The sequence below is a fragment of the Pelecanus crispus genome, chromosome 1 (assembly GCF_030463565.1).
Source record: "Pelecanus crispus isolate bPelCri1 chromosome 1, bPelCri1.pri, whole genome shotgun sequence".
NCBI lineage: Eukaryota > Metazoa > Chordata > Aves > Pelecaniformes > Pelecanidae > Pelecanus > Pelecanus crispus.
This window is the reverse complement of record NC_134643.1, coordinates 166,447,687-166,467,738: the sequence shown is the minus strand read 5'-3', so window position 1 is coordinate 166,467,738 and position 20,052 is coordinate 166,447,687. Positions and strand designations below refer to the sequence as shown.

General features: G+C 41.3%; 1 protein-coding gene across 1 annotated transcript in view; it reads left to right on the top strand.

The window, feature by feature from the left end:
- Positions 1–20,052, top strand: part of CLYBL (citramalyl-CoA lyase) — a 93,191-nt gene that overhangs the window by 45,164 nt on the left and 27,975 nt on the right. The window contains exon 3 of the mRNA XM_075717554.1: positions 19,853–20,041. Coding sequence (XP_075573669.1) covers positions 19,853–20,041 — 189 coding nt within the window. The remainder of the gene's footprint in view (positions 1–19,852; positions 20,042–20,052) is intronic.

Genomic DNA, 20,052 nt, shown 5'->3' with positions numbered 1-20,052 from the left:
TCATGGTTCTTATCGCAAATGCTAGTGATATTTGTTTTTACTGCGTTCAAGAACTTACCACTTTCAGGAGTGTTAACATGCTTATATTTGTACATTCCTTGCATCTTAATCACAGTTAAGCCAAACAATAAGTATTTATCTCCTTTCATCTCTCTTTTTTACCTTGCTCCTTCTTGCTTCCATACAAACATACTTCTATTTATTATGGTCTTTCTGATGACAAAGTGCCCAGAATTAAAAATAACTAAAGACTGGCAGTACTGTTGTTGCAGAGCTGCACAGAGATGGAGGTGACATGATACAGCTCCATTGGCTGTTTTTTCACTACTACACTGTCACACAGCACATCCCTTTCTCATTTGCCATCCCTGGTTAGCCACACGGCCGCTTTGGCTTTGTCTTTCTCACTGATGGTACGTGGCTTTGAATTTTGGTTTTATCCTTAGCTCTTTTGTATTTAGTTCTCATCCTGTTGCACTGGTTTTGATTTTTTTCATGTTAGGGTCACTAGAAAATTTTTATTGGGGTGATGTTCACATTTTCTTCAAGACCATCAGCATAGATGCAAATTTGACCAAAAAAAAAATTGCAACAGGAGTACCCTAGACACTTTTCTTAGCTCAATCTGATTATTTCAGCTTATGATCTCCTTAACAATCTTTTCCAGCAATGCAGCTTTTTCCCCTTGAACATTCATTTTGAGCACTCAAGTCTCAGAGGTAAAATATATGAATTGCACTGCAATGATGAGAAAGTCTTGAACAGTAAAATGCTGCTGCAATACATAATTGTTGGAATTGTCCTCCTGACTCCATTGCATTATTTTCCTTTTATTATATCACAATGGCATGAGCACATATATCAAAAAGCTGAAACAAGTCGGAATCGTGACCGTCTACTCCTCCCCCATGTCCTGTCAGTTTCTTCATCCCAGATTAGTGTCTGTTGGCTTGGGAAGCAAAGAGAGAGCAGATGGACCACAAAATGAGATTCTGTAACCTTCTTACCCAATAGATCTGCTTTCTGCATGTATTCAGACATATTTACTTACTGTAGTGACAATTATCAGTTTTATTTCTTTTAAGAAAACCAAACAACTTCAGCTCAGTATGAAAGAGAGCAAACTAAATTGTCTTCTGGCACCATTACCACCGATATAATTTTAAATCAATTAGGAGTTATGTGGCTGGATTCCGATCTGCGTTATACCTGAATATGCCCATTAAATCCATAGACATGCTTAGGTATAAGAGGACAGACACAGTATGTACAGTCTGTGGACTCTAGATAACTTTTTATTGTTCATAGCACAGGTCAGAAGAGCACAGTTGTTTATTTCCTGGGACATTTTGTTTGAATATGCTATTTGGATGGCCAGATGAAGCATCTTTTTACTTGCAAATGAAGGCAGTTGGATAGAAAAGTAACCAAATAATAACAACTACAAAGCTTCAAAATGCATCGAATAAAGAATTCAGTTTATTCAGAAACTTGCATGTTTCCTATGCCTCATTTGAGACGCACCCATTCAGAGCACTGGATGTATTTTAAATGGGAGGAAATAAATGTAGTTGGCTAGTGTTTGGTTAAGGTATAGCTGAGAACGAAAGCCTCTCCCTGCTTTCAGCCATGCAACGTGTCAGTGTAACTACATGTTGAGCTCGTCCTGAAGACCCGCTGTTAGTGTGATATTCTTACAGCAGCAAAGGTCTATAGTTAGACCTTTCATATTAGCGAAACGTTGTGTGTCTCATCTGGGACAGGAGCTACCAGCCCTGAAAACACTGAGGTGAGATTCATCTTGCCTGTTGCAGCTCTCTAGGAAGAAGGTGCTTCGCCTCAACTAGCTGCCGAGGCTGCCTGCGTATTCAGCCGAGGGAGCTGGGTGCCTCCAAAGGACAAATCGTCTCCATGCCTTAGGCAGCTAGTCTAGGAGAAGGTAAATCTCCTTCCAGATACACCGACATCTCACTATTGACTGTAAAAAAACTGTAGGAAAAAACTTAGAGCAGACACCTAACTTGTAGATGACTCAGGCTGGATGCAAGGAATCCAAATATATTGTGACAATGTATTTGGCCAACTACATTGTGACAAGCTCCTGTACTAAAAAAAGTGCCTTCGCTCTCATGCTGAGCAAATGGGACTTGTCCAACGAGTATATGGCACGCGTATGGCCACGCGCTGGAAACACTGGGTGTCTTCCTCAGGAGGAGAAAGGAACGTGTCAAACCTAGCGATTAGGACCTGGAGTTTTAGGAGTTTTAGGTAATGGGGAAAATAAAACTGAGAGGTAGAGACTTTGTGTACAAGAATTGCCTGGCTGCCTTATATGTGTGAGTGCATTGCCAAGAGCTGCAGGTGTTCAATCAGACTGCTTTTATTTGAGGTGCCTAATGTGGATTTTGAAACCACCACGTAGGCAACCCGGCTTGAAAATTGACCTTAATTTCTTCTAATTGCATGTCTTATTCTTCATTATTTTTCTCGTTAGAGACAGAATTTTGAAAGGCGATTCACTAGTGCAGCTATTTTTGACTCATCGCTGACTTTGTCTTACTTCGTGTTATTTAATGGGTTCCAGTGGCCATATGCTGCAGAGAATCCTGGAACAAAGTGAGTAAACTGGGAGGCATTGCTCGGAAGGATAAATTTCACAGTTGGAAACACACTTAATACTAAGCCTTCTAACCAGTTTTTCCAGAAATCGCAAGCTTGATTGCCATGATATCTGAACATGGCATTAGCTACTCTAATGAGGAAAATAATTGATATGCTATGGAAATTAGGTCTAATTAGATCTTGTTAAGATAAATATCTCAGTTCAACTGAAAACTTGAAGAGATACATTTTGCAGCATTCCAGATTATAAATATGACCCTTGTTCTTCACCCCCCTCTGTGTCTTGGGTTACTACTGGTAGAAGTGAATGTGAAAAGCCTCCATATCAGAATCACTGCAGTCTGTACCCACTTGACACAGAATAAGTGACAAAGATGCTAGATAGTTTAAATCTTACATAGCTTAAAACCCATTTAATTTTTTACATCAGCTTTAGACAAAGATCCTAATTTCAGGACCGTGTAACAAAATATCTCCTGCCTGTTCATTTTCTTCAGTTAAAGAAATACATTAATGTTTATATATTTTCAGAACCACAGCAAATAATGCTCTTTGATGCTCTTTAGTGCTTTTTTCATTGACTTTAGAACAACATGTATGCTGTATTATATCAATAACAATTCGATGGAGGGCAAATATTGAATGCAAGCTATAACAAAATCAAAGTTCCTTTGAAACTTCAAAGGAAAAAGAAGAGAAAAAAGCCAAAAATATATAAGGTGGGCCAGTATTTAGACCGGGAAGATGACTTATACCCAGATGTATACCTTGCAAGGTGCTGCCAAGCAACAGGCCAAACTCATCTTCCCCCTTCACTAGTGGAGTTGCCATAGGACTCAAAGCAGGATGAAACCTTACTGGCAGCTGCCTCACTTTCTTCCAGCTTGCACAAAACACAGATCCAAAATCTTTGCTCTCTTGATGGGCTTGAGTTTCCAGCTCGCATGCTGACACTCCTTCCACAGTGCAAAAGAGAGGGCAACCAACATTCACTAATAATTTTAGTTTGATATTTTCTCATTTTCACAGAATAAGCTATTTAAAGTGAACCCTTTAAAAGTCTGCCTTCAGATATTAATTTTTCAGAGCCCCTGAGATAATGACCTACAAGCCCTAAAACCACTGTATGCATCCTGTAACATCACAGGCCATTTTAAAAACATAACATGTTAAGGAGCCAATTTCCATTATTTGCTGCAATTCCTTTGCCGTCAGCCTGGCATAGCTGGCAGCTTTGGCCAGCTGCTCCCGTTCCCTGCAGCCGCCAGCTTGCCTTCTGGGGAGGGGGGTGTACTGGGGAGGGACTCTGCAGAGCAGTGGGGACAACTCCTTGGTGCATCAGTGCTGCTGGGAGCCCAAAGGCATGAGGATAGTGCAGGGGACCAGCCTGTGCCGGGGGGATTTGTCCATGAGGAGCACCGCTCCAGGAGGCAGGTTCACCAAGTGGTCCCTGCAAGGATGAGGGTCTGATGGCAGAAGGCACAAAAGCTTCTTCTAGGCAAATCCAGTCCCTCTGGGGAAAAAAAAAAATCCATCTATATGTCCTATTCTTGGCAAGTCCTGAGCAAGGAGACAGGTGAATGATCTGATGCTTGCAGTCATGGTTCCTGACAGCTTTTCAATGTCTCCGTATACATACCTCTGTCCACTGACATTTTTCCTTATGAAATAAGTGTGGGGGAAACCATGGCAAGCTAGTGTATAATTTTCCTGGATGAAGGTGAATAATAAGTGAGTAAAACAAGATGACTCTTCCTAAGACCTTTAAATATTAATAAATTAAATACCCATTTGCATTACTCATATTCTATTATTAATGTATTTCTCTTCTTTTATTCTTGGTCTGTCTGGTCGTTACCACTATTCTGCATCTTCCGTTTCAGAAAATACTTACAAGCATTGTAAAGATTGCCAGACCCTCCATGTATAGATATACATAGACAGTCACTGGATGAGATACCACGCAGACCAGCAGCAGATGTATGTAGATTTCTTCAGTGGGAGTCTATTGCAATGATTTCACTATTTAAGTCACACAGCACCAAGGCAGCAGTTGTTTTTTAAAAAAAAAAATCTATTTACTCTTTTTGTGACAAACCTAATGATTGCAGAAATGAGAAATCAGCCTGCAAACAGTCCAAATTTAAATAAAATCACCCCCACACTAGACTATAACAGTGGCAGATGGACAGAGGAAGAAAGTGTATATAGTCATATTTTTTGCCATTATAGTATAGACCCTTTCAGATTGCAGCAAGCAACTTGCCATCTGCAAATCTGAGTCTTTCCTTTTCTGCTGAGGCACTGATTCAAGAATCATGATTTCTGAAGTTTGAGTTAGAGTATTAGGTGGTTTATCTCTCATTTTAAAGGCATAGTGATCTCTTGATTTTACTTCAAACACATGGGAAAGGCATCCTGAAAATTTCCTTGGATTTCTCCTTAAGACAAAACCCAAAGCCACTGGCTCACACTTAGGTATGTGGTGAGGTAATGGGTTGCACACATGAATAGCTTTTTGTCAAATAGTCTCGTATTTCTGTTCTTCTTCTGGCTTTTGTTTGGTTTACGCTATTGGCAAATGATTTCCTCTATGCTTGCATGATATGTAAATCACGCTGAGCACCTTCCTTACTGCAGTACACATAATCAACAGCAGCAATGAGCGTTTGGTTTTAACATTGCCCCTCTGAAGAGATAAAAATCTGATCACTACATAAATGTCATTGATTTTTAAGGGCCAGGTCTTCATGTAAACGGCCGCTGATTTAGTGGGAGTGTCAATTTAATACAGATTTGCAGACAAAATCTGGGCACATTTTAAAAACCCCTCAGTGTGTCAGCCCACTGTTGTTTTTCGCAGTTTTATCTGACCGTAAGTTTGCAAAGTGATGCTGAGGACGTGACCGTCACAGAGCTCAGACAAACATATGCAAGTTGCTGGCTACTAGGGTTTCTGATGCTTTCACATGATGGGCAGGGAGTTACTTAATCTAAGGATCAGGACTCTCATAAAGGTTTAACATTTTTTTTTCCCTCTGTGTAGCCAGCAGTAACCAAAAAAATCTCCTTTAGGGATGAAAGCCTATTTTGAACTTGTCTAAGAAGAAGGGGATGCAATTCAATTCTGGCAATTCCCTTTCAAGAGGTGCTGCAGTATGCATTGCATCGCAGTATTTCTAATTTTCACCAAATCAGGGTCGCTCTCTGTGAGGCAAAAAGAGGAAAGGTTTCTTTTGTTAATCGTACATGCAAAAGCCATGTACAAAATAAAGTATTAAATACAGTAATTACAGTAATTTTTGTTAAAATATTTCTGCACAATAAACCTGTGGCTTTGAAAACTCTACTAGAAGCAAAAGAAAAACAATCTGTAATGAAAAAATTGAAATCAGAAGCCACTAATAACACTAAAGGGAGCCCAGACACCAAATTAATGTTTCTACAAAGAAATACTTTCCTACACCAGGCAAATTCCTAGTAAGACTCTTACCTGGGTCTTTATATATAGGATTCAGATTTCATTTTGAAGCATGCTTTTTACAAACTGTTTAGTGTTCATATGTCATTACCACTGTTGGGCCAGATTGCACCTGGCATCGATATAAACAAAGCTTTGGCAAGAATTCTTTCCTTTGGGATGGAGACATCTGATTTTCAAGCTGAAAACATGTCAGTGTTGCAAGACACTCCAAATAGCCTGTTTTACCAGTGCAGTAAATTAACCCGCCTGGTGTAGTGTTAAATGCTTTACAAACATCGACTGAAGGCGAGGGAGGGAAACAACAAAAAACAAACAAAAACATTTCAATAACTTGTTTGACTAGGAGCAGTGAAAAAAGTACAAGCAAAGGTTGAAGGGAGGGGGTGATTCTTGGGAGACAGGACACCAGAAGAATAAATTTTCTGAATTTCGTCTTGTATTCAACCCAGAGAGCGTGCCACATTGTGGGAAGACACAGGAGGAGCAGAACAAGTTATACAGATGATAGAAAAGGCATCTTCATTTGAAAAACAGATTAGGATAACAGCAAACGGTGACTCTAACTCATCATCTCCTTGTCTACAGGAGGAAGGCTTTCTGAAAGCTATTACATGCAAGAAGTTTGCCTTTAATGCTGCAAACCGCTGGTGGACAAAGACTACGTAGGCAAAACAGAGGATGAAATATTAGGCTATCCCCCTTGCTTCCCCATTGTTCAGGATGAAAAAGCTCAGCTGAACTTCTGGGCACACAGAATTGGCTGAGTGAAAGCTCTCGTCGCTAGATCGTGCATTTGTGCTAAGCCTGAATGGTCTAGAGGACAATGGGGTTCAACCTGCCTGTGGCTCTACAGCGATTCTGCAATATAGATGTGAAACTAGAATAGCTGGAAAGTAGGTCCACATGCGTATGGAGTCGAACAGTGACCTGTCCTGAGAAACACGGGCAGAAGCAGTGTTCTTATATATATTTATATAACTGTCAGACTGAAGCCGGTTTGCTACTCTTGTCTTGCTATTTTAATTATCCTGATAGCCATCTATTTACAAACATGCAAGTAAGTGGGCTAGAATAATTAATTAATATTCATAAACATTCATGAAATGTGACAAAGTTTATGTTAGGGTGGATGATAATTCCCAAGAGGATTACATTTGTGTTAACTGTAGATTTATATTAGTAAGATTCAGCATGATTGATTCTTGCTTGGCCAGCAATAGAGGACTTAGCTTCCATACTGGCAGAGATTATATGTGGTCAACAGGAAAGGAAAACTGGCCAAGAAACTGCCAACACAGGATCTGAAGCTGTGAAACCTGGTCAAGAAGAAATAAAGCCAAATAAGCAACAGATGAAAAATTATCTTAAAGGAAAGATCAAATCACTCAGTTGGAAACGAGAATTGCATTGGAAAAGGTGATGCTGAGAGCATGAAGGGACATAGGAATTAAAAAAAAAAAAGTATTAATAAATAAACTGGAGTGCTGAATACCAGCAATTTTTTAAAAATGGACCTTAACATTTTTCAAAATACAAAAAAGAAGTAGGTAGTTTTAATATGCTCAAAGATTTCTGACAAATAGGAGAGAGGACTTCTAAACCTTGCAAATCATTTGGGAGAGAATGCCAGAGGTCTCAGTACATGAGAGCCATGGACATACTGGAGAGAGTCCAGCGAGGGTCTGCAAAGATGATGAAGGGACTGGAGCATCTCTCCTATAACAAAAGACTGAAAAAGCTGAGCCTGTTCAGCCTGGAGAAGAGAAGGCTCGGGGAGGGGGAGATCTTATCAATGTACATAAATACCTGAAGCGAGGGGTGCAAAGAGGACAGAGCCAGGCTCTGCTCAGTGGTGCCCAGTGACAGGAGCAGAGGCAGTGGGCACAACCTGCAACACAGGAGGTTCCCTCCAAACATCAGGAAACACTTTGTCACTGTGAGGGTGATCAAGCGCTGGCACACGTTACCCAGGGAGGTTGTGGAGTCTCCATCCCTGGAGGTATTCAAAAGCTGTCTGGACACAGTCCTGGCAATCAGCTGTGGGTGGCCTTGCTTGAGCAGAGGGGTTGGACCAGATGACCTCCAGAGGTCCCTTCCAACCTCAGCCAGTCTGTGATTGTGTGATTCTGAAGCCCACTGGGGAAGGTGATAGATCGAATGAGGAACCAGAAAAGAAAGAGACTTTGGTAAGATACACACTTTACAACAGTTTTCTGGTACTGTTGTACCTGGTGAGCACCCTCAGACACTGGAGTAGTCCAGTGGGCTCAAGAGGGACAACAGACTTGTTCCTGCACCTGTGCTGCAGAAACCTGCTGCCTCTAAAGAGGAGACTTCCTAGGAAGTTTATTGATGATTGCATGATTGCAAATGAAAGAGTGGGGAGAGAAATGGGTAGGGAGCTCAACAACAGATAAACCTGAACAGCACTGATGTCACTGTGTATTTTGCCCTCAGAAAATAAGTGAAGTCCTGCAGATGTAGAGCAAACCCTTGATAAGCAGTGTGAGGACCACCTTGGACCGTACCAGCCACAGCCCCATCCCAAGTGAAAGTAAAGACACCTTAACTAGCAAAGGACCTGAACGGCCTGCTGTGTCCAGCAGCATAACCACACACCAGCACAAGCCCCACAAACACGCTTGCGGGGACAGTGCCTTGGTGCCCAGCTGGAATGAGCAAAGAGAGCCCGGGAGCTTCCAGAGGTTGTAGGGGTGGCTGCCAGACGGACACGATGCTCAGTGGCAAGCTGGCAGCGGAGGGAGCAGCCACTGCCAAGGAAAGGGAAGGGAGCATCACCTGAGTCCCACCAGGGTTAACCAGCACCTGATGCAGGCGATGGGAGTGGGTATTCTGCCTGGAGAAGACGTCTCTGAGTGCTTTGGGGGAAAATCCACCTTCTGGTCTCAATACAAAACACATTATTGCCATGGCCGTCAAAAAGTGTAACAGGTTTAACAAGTAAAGCAGAACAGTTTCCCTTAAATGAGTTCATTAGGTAAGTAGGACACATTTTCAGGAATCTCTTTTGGCAGTTCTTCATTCATATCAAGAAGGAGATTTATATGAAGTCAAAGGGACAAAAAATTGCTAAATACATATTTAGGCCAGACAGTTACACTACAAAAAGCAAGTTGGGTTACCATGAACAAAAGCAGTAATTTGATGGGTGGCAAACTTGTGAATACTGAATTCCATTTTATCACTGTTGGTTTCAAATTAATATGATAAAACCAAAGCAGCAGTACTGTATGAATGCAATTATACTGCTGTAAAATCCTGATTGTCCATACAGTTCATTCACACAAGAAAATAAACTATACTGCTAGCAGCACTTCGGCAAACAGATGCATGCCAAAGCTTAGCATCAGCTTACTGGTACTGGTGTTAACTAAATTCAAAGTAGTTAAATCGGTACAAAGGCAGGGGCCTGGCTGGCCCCAACATTTATTATATGTGTTAAGAAATAGTCCAAAGCTGAACCCATCTTGTTAGTCTTTTATTGTTATTGCATTTAGCAGTCATTGTCCAAAAAGTGAGAGAAAAAACCTGATAAGCCAGACGTAAAGAATTTGAGCTTAAAGCCTGACAGACTGCTTGAAGCGGATGAAATCCATGTCAGATTTGGACTTGGACAGATCTCACAGTAGGTAACAGAAACACAGGTGAAGGAGCCTGCATGTTCAAGCCTGGAAAAATGTTATGAAGGGAGCAACCTAACTGAAGGCAGAAGTTGTGTTAGTCAAGTAATTGATGATTTAACACGGTGCCCTGCTTCCAGATGCCCCGGTCGCTTATGCTGAGGTAACATTGTGGGTAAGTACGTATGGGTGTAAGAATGGGGGCTCATAGTGATGGTTGTTTTGGGATGCAGGCATTTGCTTGAATCGTACCTGCCACTCTCCTCATTAGCACAAAACAAGTGAAATGGTGGGTGTTTAGCTGGTTGGCTCTAGTGGACAAAACAAAAACAGCTCAAGAAGTTCCTCTTTCCATGTTGCCCTTCCTAGCTGCTTATCATCATCCTTTGCAAGCCCCTTGCTTGCAGCAATGCAGTTGTTTGTATGGCCATGCTGTAAACAGGACTGCTGAAATGCTCTGAGTTAAAAAAAATCCTACTCTCCCACCCAGAAATAAAATAAACCAGAGTTTTTCTAGTGTGATTGTCCAGTTTGCATCTTGGCTTGAGAAACCGTTGCATTGGAAACACTTGCATAGAGAAAAAAAAAATGGGACATGGAGTGGGAGTAAGCAGAAGAGGGTAGAAACTGCTTAGATCTTGCAGAAGTGAACGTACGTTGATTTATCTTATCCTTTTATTGGGGAGTATGCACCAACCTTACTTTAAACTTTACAGATATTCCAGAAGCCCCACTAAGGAGCACCTTCTCAGTCAGCCTAGCATTAAAATTAGTTGATTTCATCAGGAAGAAAATACAGTTGAAGAAAAGCTTAGGGAAAGAAATGTCACAAGTTGCAGTAATTTGTTCCACTGCAATCAGGAATATCTAAATGAGGAACTTAAAAAGGTTTTGAAGAACACCAATAAACAATTAAGATTTCTTCTTTACATGTCTATAAAGATGTGTATTACATTGTACCAGTACAATAGATCTATCAGTGATGTACAAATACCATACTGCAACCATAGGATTGACACAGGGGAGATTTGACCTAGAAAATAACCACCTCCTCAGGTCCCACTTTCAAATGGGAGAAAAATCTCAGTTCCTTTAATCATAGGTCTAGGCAGGGAAAAATTCACATTGTCAGATTTGGTTTAGACCACAGAAAACAAGTGAAGTAATTGCTAAAAGGTCCTTACTCCTTGCCATGAGTACATGAGTCATAGAGTTGATCTTATTTTATATATGAGGGCTCAGTTCCTGCCTCAGCTAGTCACTGCCGATGCAGGGATGTGTGGGACATGGCATTCTGGTGCTGTTTCCCCTCTCCGTCTTTGGCGGGTTGGGGGTGGAAGGAAGGGTGTGCTGTTGCTTTTGTACTGCTGCCCATCCTTCAGGGACTCTGCCAAGAGTGAACAGCTAGCTGTAATGGGCTTTGTCACGTCATTAGGAGCATCTGAGAAAATGTTGCCTGCAGGAGGTGCTAAAACCTGCATTTGGGGTGGAGTGGGATGTTTGGGTTCCTTGACTCACCCCAGGCACCCATCCAAGTGGGATCTCTATCAGAAGGAAGCCCTTCTGGTAGAGAAAGAAGAAGGATTTCTGGCAAAATCCAGCATAGTGTGGTGGGTCTTTGTTAAGGTAAGCACTGGCTGAAAAATACATGTATAAAACAAGTTTGCTTTGTGGGAAGGCAAGAGTTGTGTCAATTTAGTGTGAAGCTTGTTAGATCAAAGTTTGCTGTGGTGAACATCTCCGTGGAGAGCTGTCTGTTCAGGGCTCCTGGCATCTACTTCTTTCAAGCTTCTAAACTTAAAAACACATAAAATTACGTTCACGCTCTCCTAACATTATTCTCCCATGGAAGTAATTACTGCAGGCTATGTCTACAATGCTAAATACATCTGATCCAAGGAGAGATCCCCGGTGCCCTCACCTAGTGGGGCAGAGGGGCTCATGTCCACATTGCACAGGGGCAACCCTCTCGAGCAGACTGCCTGCAGTGACGGATACGCAGCACCTGGGGCTGGGTCGCCCCACGACACACAGTGGGGCTCTGATGGACCTACAGTGCAATTGTTTTTCTGGGTAGTTTTCCTTCAGTCCCAGCAGCTGAAATAATACGAGCAGTGTGCCATATCAACGTGGGGGGTTTTTTTAACCTTTAGCTGAGGATATGTGTTGCACGTCCTGGGGGATGGCAGGATGGCACGTGTGTGTTGGAAGGTACACAGGCCTTGCCGGAGCAGTGTCGCAGGACTGGGCAGGGTGGAGGCAGCTGAGACCCATCTCTAAAACCACACCTTTTTGTTTTGATTTGGAGGAAATAGATGATTCACTACCCCAAAGGGGAGTCTGGATGTAAATGAGCAGTTGTGCTGTGTGGGCAGTTGGTGCCCAAGATCTTCAGGTGGAGCTAGGACCTAAGTTATGTGATGGTATAGATTTTCTCAGAGGGTCCATAAACAGAAATTGAAACAAATGACATGATCTCACAAGGGAGCGCAGGACTGCAACCCAAAGCATTCTATGATTCTATGATTCTATAATCTCTGCTTTAAAAAGCTGCCCATAAGATGAGAAGGTTTAAGTCCTCTCTAGACGGCACAAGAACCCACCTGGTGGGAGGACTTCTGGGGGTGCCTTGCTCAGCGTATGACACCTGAGTGACCAGCTGGTGTCATAAATCCTGTGCTAAACCCGTTGCATGGAAACACGTGCATCTACAAGGTGACACCACTTAACTTTAAAATGTAAGTTGAAAAGGATGAGATGAGAGCTTTTTTGCACAAGTATGATTTTACTCTGGGCATGACCTGTAAACCCTTGGACTTGGGGAATTCTGTGGGATGTTGATCACATTACAGAATGTGAATTTGCTAATTTACCAATGCAAATAAAGCACTTTATGAAAACTGAGATAAGAGCTGTTAATCAGTATTTGCACAATACCAAAAAACATGCACAGCGGTTCCAAGTTTTCTCTTTGAAACGCCTAGTCTTATTGAGACTGTGGGTAGACTGGGAAAAGTTTCTTCCAGGAAAGAGGAAGGATGAAGGAAGCCATGGCACAACTGACTTGATTTTTCTTAATGCCTTCTTCGTTCCTAAGGGCTTCTGAGCAGCTTGGGGCAGATGCTGGCTCCTTCAGTACAAGCAGGCGTAAGCCTCTGGCCAGTTGTTTTCTTTCTGATAAACTTTTATTTGCCTTTAGCTTGCCTTTAACTTTCCACACTGTTTAATGTTTACCTCGTTTGGCTTTAATTTTTTTTTTTTCAAATAATTTATTAAATCATTGAGGCAGTAATTAAACAGTGCTTCTGATGGTACCCATTTGCCGATCTTCAAAATGGTTGATCCATAGCTCACTTAGAATCACCACACCTGAAATCAGCTGCTAAACAAGGGTTGATAATTTGTTAAAGCAGATGTACTTTTGAGACAGCAATGTATTTCGTTATCAGCATTAACAAAAAGTTACATTTATAAAAATAAAAAATGGATGCCTAAACGTACACATTTTCCACAATAATTTATTACATCATGCCAAGAAAATACATCTTAAACTAGAATATTTGTAAATATAAAAGAAACGTAACGTATAGTTAAATTCATGTACCAGATGAAAGAAACGTATAGCCTTTTCTTTTTAATTGATACATCAGATTGAATATTTTGTGGTCTCATTTCATCATGCAGCAGCTCATTCGGACTGTCCAGGAAGACTAATTAACACTAATGCTTCTAAAGAATTTTCATTTGTGATGCTAATCTATCACAAAACCAAAAGCATCCTCAGAAAGCCAGGGGAAAAAGTAAAGAGACTACATCTTGCAGCCAGCTTAAATTAGTGTTAGCTTGATTTGTCTTAATTGAAAGGTTGTTTACATCCCTTTTGTAAGTGTTTATAAAAGTTGGCAGACAGAAGAATAGCTGCCTACATACATGAACAAAATTTTCTTTTATTGAAGCTGTTGTATATAGTAGTCATCAAAAAAACTTTTGAAATATTTCTGTACACAGTCTCTGTGTTTATGTATGCACACACACACACCCCCCATGCTGTATTATTTTTGCCAAGTCCTCATACTACATGAATATTTCTATGTGCTAATTAATTCTAGAAGCCTACTGGCCTCTTTAAATTTCTATGAGATACGTGCAAGTTGGAAAAATAGTTTAAACACAACTTGTGAAAATGTCTTGCTCTTGCACTAATATAGACATCCTCGGATACCCCAGCTCAGCAGAAATGTGGTGCTTACATAGCTGAGCAGCTGTAAAGCTTTGTGGGGATTCATGGGCCCTGGGTCCTGGACTGCCAGCTGGGGGGACCTCCGGTTCTTCTTCTCTGGTTCCCCATATTCACAGCATCTCAAGCCAGGCCATCACCCAATCATCATCTATGGAAATTGTCGAACTCTGATGAGGTTGGATAGACCCCACCTAATATCCTCAGGATCCACATTGGCCACGATGGTAGAGGGAGGGAGAGGCTTGCTAAACTTACATGGCAGCAAGCAGCTCCTAGCTATTCATAAACAGCTTTAAGAGATCTTGTCCCTTAAAAATGCAGGATAAATATTGCCGATAGGCACACTGATGCGTTCCTAGACCTTAAATAAAACTTTTAGGAAAATGGGCAAAGAAATTAAGATTCCTCAGCAGAGCATAATTAAATTGCAGCTTTGTTCATGATGCTGGCCACCAAAGTTTGCTTCATTTTAGTGTTGCTAGACCATGTACCACATGTAAAGACAATTAGCAGAGCAGAGAGAAAAGCAGCAGATGCTAAGGATGCACAGTTAGATGACTCATTATGTCATGAAGAATCTCTCTTTCAGAAAGGTGAAAAGGTTGGTATAAAAAAAAGAACAGGCTTGATTAGACCAAATAATTATTAATGAAAGAATTCAACAATTTCAGCAGAAAAATCAGAATCTCGCAGTGCTCTAAAATGTCCGTTTGCCTGAACTGCAGAGGAGAAACACCGACATACACGACAGAAGCCTTATTCTCCCTCCTCCTCCCCAGTCCTGCCCCTTCTTCCCTTTAGGATTACATGGTGGGATTGGCATGTTCCCTGTTGAACCAAAAGAAAATGTGTTTTAAAACTTTGTAAGTCTTTAAATACTCCTCAACTGATTATCTGTTCAAAGGTAACTAAAAGAGATGATTTACTAGGAGCTTCCTGAAGGCCTTGCGATGTATGCATATTTTACAGCAGTTTTTCAGTCTAAAAAGACTAACTAGAAATAAGTATTTGCCATTTCAAAGATTTATTCTCACAAGTACCTCATGCATGTAAGGTAGAAGGCAGGTCTCGTGAACCAGGCGCCTCCTGTTCTGAGAAACACTCTGCTCCGCGGTTACGGTTCTCTTTGTTTCCTTAAAAACAAATGTAATTTGTCTTTTCTCTTGCCAATCTCATCTGTGGATTTGAAACTAAATGAAGTATCATTCTGTGTGGCATCACTTCACTGACAGAGAACTAAGCATCTAAAAAATGTCAGGCTTTCCCTCTGCAGAAACTCAATTTTGCCCCCAAAAAATGCTGTGGGTGTATAATATATGTGTGCTTCTGCAAAATCTTATTTGAGAGACGCATTCGTAGGGTATGCACTAGTATAAGTGACAAAAGATTCAGCAATGTCAAGTCCTGTAAACAAACCACTCCAGGGAAGTAACATTAACACATAATTGTATGTTTTTACAATGTCAGACCTGTCACAAAAAATAACTTGAATTGTGATTATAGTAATTAATTTTTCCTCTGCCATTTGAAACATGCAAACTTATTATGGCAGTGAGGATGATAGATTCTGGCCTGCCATTTTAGCGCATCATATATTTACATTTCCATATGAAGAAGTATTACCAAAAGATGTTAACAGGATGAGATCTGCACATAAACATATCTTTAAGTATACCCACTGTCTTTACATGAAGACCTGAAGTCTTGAGAAAAAAAAAAGGGAGTAAGACTAGGCAAGAAAGGTAAAGCAAAACAGATTTTGTCCCCAAAATCAGGCAGGTCTAGAAATCACAGTGCTGGAAAACTGGTTTGCGGGGTATCGTTACCAGTTGGAAAAGAAAGAGGAAAATGTCACTTCTGTCTGCTGTTGCAGTCCCCAAAAGGCTGTTAATCTGACCGTCTTGGTTTCATTATTGCTGTATTACCACTGTGTCCGGGGTGAGTGGGTGGCTGAGCTTCCAGCTCTGTGACATTCCTTCTGTTTCAAAGCAGAAATTTCTATGTCTTGACATATAACTTAAAGAATAAAAGGGGGGGGGGGGGGGGGGGGGCGGGAGAAGGAAAGGTACTGATTCAGCGGGTAGAAGACTGATAATACTGTTACCAAAGGCACCTCTTTAGGTGCACTTATACTACATAGCTTTATAAACAAGCCCGAGGGGCTCCTTCTTCGCCGCCACCCCTGTCTCCAAGTCTCGCGCTCTGCCTGCCTGATCCCATCCGACAGTAGAGCCCATACCACGCTAATCCCCGCAAGTTTGGGACTAATGAACTAACTGCTGGGCTGCCGCCACGGAGCTTGGTCCCAAACTATACTGTACTTCACACTCGATTTATTCTCCAGATGGCGAGACTGCGCAGCCCCGCCGCGAGGGACCACCTCTTCCACTGGAGTGTAAAAGTGGACGGATGTTGTTTTCTTTGCAGATTTGATAATTCAGAGCTAGGAACTCGTGAGGATGGTTAGTTATTAGGTCTAATGGGTGCCAATCGAGCCGGCAACACGCGTCTTTAATTTCAGTGCTTGTGTGTCTGGGTGGCGGTGAATTTGTCAGCGATGCTGCGTCACTGAAACCTTTATCTTCTCCAGTTGGCGTAGCTGCGCGTGGTAATGAACATTTTCCCTGTCCTCCTCCAAGTCAAACAGAAGGGATGCTAAAGTAGCTACCCTGACCAACGTTTGTTTTTTTTTTTCCAGTGGTTTTTCCAGCACAAGTTGCAAATTTAGCATATTTTGATAATGTCACTGTTTACTGTGGAAGCTCTCTGTTGTCTTTCTCTCTTGTTCAGTTTGATAAAGAACCCAACCCTCGTGGGACCCAATGGGGATACCACCATCCCAAGCTACCTGGGGATGGAATCGTTTACTTAACAATCAAGTTATTTCTTTATCAGCTATTCAGTCATGACAGAGTATTATCCAATGTTGTAGTTCTCATGTGAAGAACAGAGTAAATAATTCTTTTCACCTTTCCTTAAAAATTCTAGTTTGACCATTCTTAGCAGGGATTTTATATACAGTTTGGAAAATGTGTTCCTTCTTGTGTCTACTGCTGTAAAGACCTTATTCTATCAAGGACTACTTTTTTCTCTCCTTTTAAAATGTTGAAGTTGTTCACCTAGCTTAAAATTCTAGCTTTCGCATGGATCCTAGAATAAGAATAGCATCTACATTTCACTGCGTAATAAGGCAGAAAGGGCTGTCCCTTTGCTCCATGTTTTTAGTACATTTATTCAGAGGGTTTAGTACATTTTTTATTTACCCATGAAATGTTTTATTGGAAGCCTGGCTGGGGACCTGATATACCCCACTAACATCAGCGGGATTTTCTCCATTGTAGGAAGGGTAGACACTGAGTCAAACCCCTCCCAAGCTCTGACTTTGGCAACCAGGTCCTCTCAGTTTGTCCCACAATTAAAAATGTAAATTAAATCCTGATGTGGAAACTATAGTCACTAGAAGTGTTTTATCACGGAAGGGAAACGTTTCCATTCCTGGGGTATCTAGGCAGACAGATCTAAAACGTAGTGGTTCTAAGAAAATGCATCAATTCTCAACCCAACAGATGGCATGGGTGTGTTAACTAACATAGCAACATATTTTCTATTAAAATATGGGAAAAAACAACAACCCCCTCCCCATGTTTGTTGGTTGGTATAAATTCAGTGAAGTTGTTGGTTATTTTTGGGATACGTACCAGAGGGCTGCACATTTAGTTTATGTAAAGTGATAACAGCAACAGCCTGTTAATAAGTGTTTTGTATGGAAATATACCTAGAAAGACACGATCTGTCTTTTTTGGGAAGGGAGTTTGCAGCCTGAGGAGGAAAATAGCTAATGAGACAGTCTACTGCTTGTTATTATAATCTGAAAAAAATCGTAATGAATTAGACTGTAAGTTTGCTAGAGATGTGCTTTCAGTTGGAATTGGATGCTGCCTTAGTGGATAATTTGGGGAGATCTTTCTTCCACAAATTGGATCAGTGTGTGCTGAAACAGTGATAATCTGACTTTAATTAAAAGCATAAATTGCTTTGGAGCATGTTTTTAAGCTACCCTTCTGCATCATATCCCAAAACTTTCAGTCCAGCCCTAGAAACCTGTTACCCCTGGTCAGAGAAGGAAAATGTAGGGGATTTGTCTTACCCGGTAATGGCATCATATGGTTCGGTTTACCTAATTCGGAAGAACCATTTCAGACGGCTGTGCGCCGGAGCTGTCTTCCAGCTGGACGTGTTGTAGTAAACTGCATGCATCTTTGTGTGGCTTTCCTAATGGCCCCAGTCAGAGTCCATTCACAGCAGTTTGAACGTTTTGGATTGTATTTTCCAGAGATTACCTCTCAACGTGCCCCTTGAGTGCAGCACAGGGATGCGTACATGTGCGCCTTGTTCCCGTCTGTCCGATTAACGGGCATATGCTCCCAACCTTCGGAGGAGCACGGCTAGTAGCCCCAAGCTGAAGGCTGCTTGCTTCAGATTTCATTACCTTTCTGCTTCATTATTCCTTCCTTTTAACCAGTTAGAGCCATCATTTGCTTTTCTCTAAACTTACCCTAATTATCGGGGGTCCCAGCCCTGTAAATCAGTACACTGCAGAGCTGTCTTAAACTGGCCTGGGAGACCCTGTTCTGATCGGACCTGACAACTGTAAGCTACTGTTCCCTCACACTGTTTAACTCAGACCACATTGGGAAACCACCTCTGCCCCTCTCGCCGGCAGAGATTTGCATCCGTCTGGTTTAAATCTACTGTCATGTGCTGTCTTGCTGATTGGTATTAGCCTGGATATTAACTTTGATGATTTTTTTTTTTTTATTTTGTCCCCTTGAGTTTGCCTGTTTTCTTGAAAAGCATCTCTATTCAGCGACTGCGTATTGTTAAAGTCGTTCCTGAACCTCTGTGAGTCCGGAGCTTTAAAGTTTTATTAGCCCCATAAAAACTCTTCACAAATGAAATGACTTTTGATAAGTGTGCATTTTGACAATGCGAATTTGTTAGGGGCTGTTGGTGACTGGAAGGAATTTGGGGCTGAAACTGCAGTTGGCAGGAAGCAAGGAGCCCAGCACCCTCTGTCTCCCTCCCCTCTTTTTCTCCAGGCCAAGAAACGCATTTCATTTCGGAAAAGCATTCAGGTATTCTTCATGCAAATCAAATGTTAAACAGATTTGTAAATGTACATTCACAACAAATAGCAAACAGCCACGGGAAGCGCGTGTCTTCGGCGATTTTATTTTGTGTCAGAAGGAGAATAGCTTTTTACATGGTTCAGGAAAAATCTACAAGTTACTTTGGTGGTGTTTTCACATGCGAGTTGTGAACTCTACTACGGGCTTTAATACACGTTGGATACATGGAGAAAAGGAATATTTATATAGCAAAAGCCAAAGAAGTGTATGTACATCAGTGCTTTCTGACATCCATGCTATTTTAGCACAGGCAATATAGAGATTAATTACAAAAATGAAATGCAAATTTATTAACGTGCTGGTTTTGTGAGTGCAGAGAGTTAGTGCAACACATTGAGGTTAGTATAAAGATTTGTTTGTTAGACACGTTCAGCAATAGTGGACACAAAAGTCATGTTTTCTGCAAGTGATGGTGTAGAAATACTTAAACAAAAAAACCTAAGCATTTTATTTACCAGTTATAACGAAATGAGGAAGGTAAAATTGCGAGGTGCTGGTGATGACTGCTTCAATAAAAGTCCAGAAGTGACAGACATTTTGGGGACACCAATATACTGGCTGTCTAGCTTTTTCCCCACATTGTTTCAACAAGTTTTCTGCTCAGTGCACTTTTCTGTCAATAGAAAATAAGCTTTCTTTTTCTTTTCTTGTGCCTTTAAATACATACATATTGTAGAGAGAAGCAAGACTGACAGTTGTGAAAACCCTTGAAGAGTTTGACTTTGGCCATGCTGAAAAGTGTGTTAGGATAAACTCCGTGTCCAGTGGTCTTGCAGAAGAAGATCTAGAGGTGCTTTTGCAGTCCAAGACCCTTCCTTCAAGCCTGATGCTGCCAAAGGTTGAAAATGTTGAAGAAATAAGATGGGTGAGTAGCTA